The 2,396-nt window shown below is 30.1% G+C and overlaps 1 protein-coding gene across 1 annotated transcript; it reads left to right on the top strand.

The window, feature by feature from the left end:
- Window positions 1–475: 475 nt before the first annotated feature.
- On the top strand, window positions 476–2,372 carry Tsp_13343 (mannose-1-phosphate guanyltransferase alpha-A; the record flags this gene model as incomplete). The annotated part of the gene is made up of 7 exons (XM_003366208.1): window positions 476–536; window positions 1,401–1,498; window positions 1,559–1,665; window positions 1,732–1,939; window positions 2,003–2,059; window positions 2,110–2,246; window positions 2,325–2,372. Coding segments are annotated over exons 1-7 (716 nt in total), but the record flags the coding sequence as incomplete, so codon positions are not given.
- Window positions 2,373–2,396: the final 24 nt, after the last annotated feature.

Here is a 2,396-nt window from a genome sequence, read left to right on the forward strand (position 1 = left end):
TTTTATTCTACGGATATTTTTTGCAATTATTCGCCATCTTTCGCCAGAATCCAACTGATTATTTTCTACTGTCCCACATAAAAAAAACATTTAAAAAAATTGAAAACTTTGAAATTGCAATAATTGTAATAGATTTAACAAAAATATCTTTATTTTATTATATAAATGAATAAAAGCTAGTTTATTTTTCATTTTTAAAAAATAAATGACTGTTCAAAAGCAATAAAAAACTCGAAAACTTGTGTGTTTGTGCAACAGTTTATTAGAAACATCATGACTTGATTGTTTCAAAAGAAAAAAAAATTTTTTTTTTCAATAATTTTACTTAATCAAAAAATATTTTTTTAATTTAAAATTTAAACCGCCAAATCAACCCCATTAAACTGTACACTTTTCAACGAACTTGACGTTTGGCGACTGGTAATTGTACTGTACCCTTTTGTAGTTATAAATGTCTTCAGTCGATGCGTGAGCGATGAAGACGAGCGCTGAAAAATCTTACAAAGCTGTCATCTTAATTGGAGGACCACAAAAGGGTATGTATTGCATTTATTTTCAATATTGAGTAAAGCGAGTCAACTTTTACTCCATTTTCATCGAAACCAATCGTATATTATTGAAATGTTGGTAAATTGATTCTGCATTAATTTAAAAAACATATATGCATATGTAACAGTTTTAATGTGATTCTTTTTCTCCTCTTTGTGTAGATTGCAAGGAAAAATCTGATTTTTCTTTTCTACCTTTCAAACTTTCGTACAATTTTCTTCTACAAAGAAACTTTCTGAAAACAGCTGATTTTCAGAATTTCAAAATAAGTTAATAATGCAATTGCTTCAACAGATTTGTAATTTCATTTCACTTGTAATAATAATATTTGCAATAATTCGCAATTCGATTATTTGATTGTTGAAACATTATTATTCGCATTTGAAAATGATTAAGGTATGATATATTTTCACGTAATTAAGGTTGTTGTTGATTGTACTTTGAAATGTTGATATTTCAAATTGTAAATGTTACAAAATATTTATACCCTTTTAAAATTTTAATAAATTTGACATTTTAAATGAAACTTTCTATTTTTTTTCTTCACTTATCATCCAATATAACATTTCTTTAATAACACTTATTCTTTGATATTTATTGACAATATTTGATCTCTGTATCATTCGTTGAGAAAGAGCAAAATTGGTGAAACTTTTTTAATGTAGATTTAATCTTTCCGCATGGTGAAATTTGTTCTGTCTGAAACATATATTTTTTTTCAAATGTTTATTTGCAATGTAAATGCAAACACAATTTGAATACTGATGAATAAGAATGGAAATTTAATATTTTGTTTCTTCTTCTTTTTCTCGGTATTTTTGTTAATGCAATTAATTAATTGTATGATGAAGGGACTCGTTTTCGACCTCTTTCATTGGATTGTCCAAAACCATTATTTCCCATTGCTGGAGTGCCATCGGTCCAGCATCACATCGAAGCTCTGACCAAGGTAAATCATTTTGCATTGTTGCTGCTTGACGAAAAGTTGGATGGAAATTTTCAATTTCAGATTCCCGGACTGAAAGAAATTTTATTTATTGGCTTCTATCAGCCGAACGATCACTGGGCAACATTCATAAGCGATATTCAAGGACAATACAGTACCGTTAATATTCGGTATCTCGTTTGTTGTTGTTTTCATTTTATTTATCACGTTTATTGGGAATGTGATTTTTTTCAAAGATATTTGCAAGAATTTGCTCCACTTGGTACTGCTGGTGGTATTTATCATTTTCGAGATCAAATTTTGCTCGGCGGTACTGATGCTTGTTTCGTATTGAACGCCGACGTATGTGGAGATTTGCCTCTGATGGAAATGGTCGACCAGTTGAACACCCTCATAGACAAACACAGTGCTACAGAAAACATTCTTCTCATGCTAACTACAGAAGTAAGCATTTGTTCGAGATTCATAAACGTTTGCGTATGAACATGTTCATATTTTTATGAATAGGCTGCTCGTGAACAGTCGATGAATTTTGGTTGCGCAGCAATTAATGATTCATCTGAAGTAAGCATATTATTATTGAATGAATGAAAAAGATAAGAGAACATTTTCAGATAATACACTACGTTGAAAAACCGACCACATTTTTGAGTAAATGGATCAATTGTGGCGTTTATTTGATGCAGATGGGCATTATAGATACGCTTGCCGATGTGTTCAAAAATAAAACTTTGCTATCCAATTCCAACAAGTACGTACAATGACAATTCATGTCTTGTTTGTCCATTTTTTAATTATGTGAAAAAATTATTTTAAAATTTTATTCCAGTGGGTTTCACATCCCGAAAGCGTTGGAAGCGATGAATTTTGAAAAAGATGTTTTTCAAAAATCGCCGGCCAC

The sequence above is a fragment of the Trichinella spiralis genome, assembly GCF_000181795.1.
Source record: "Trichinella spiralis strain ISS 195 chromosome Unknown Scfld6380, whole genome shotgun sequence".
In the NCBI taxonomy this organism is placed as follows: domain Eukaryota; kingdom Metazoa; phylum Nematoda; class Enoplea; order Trichinellida; family Trichinellidae; genus Trichinella; species Trichinella spiralis.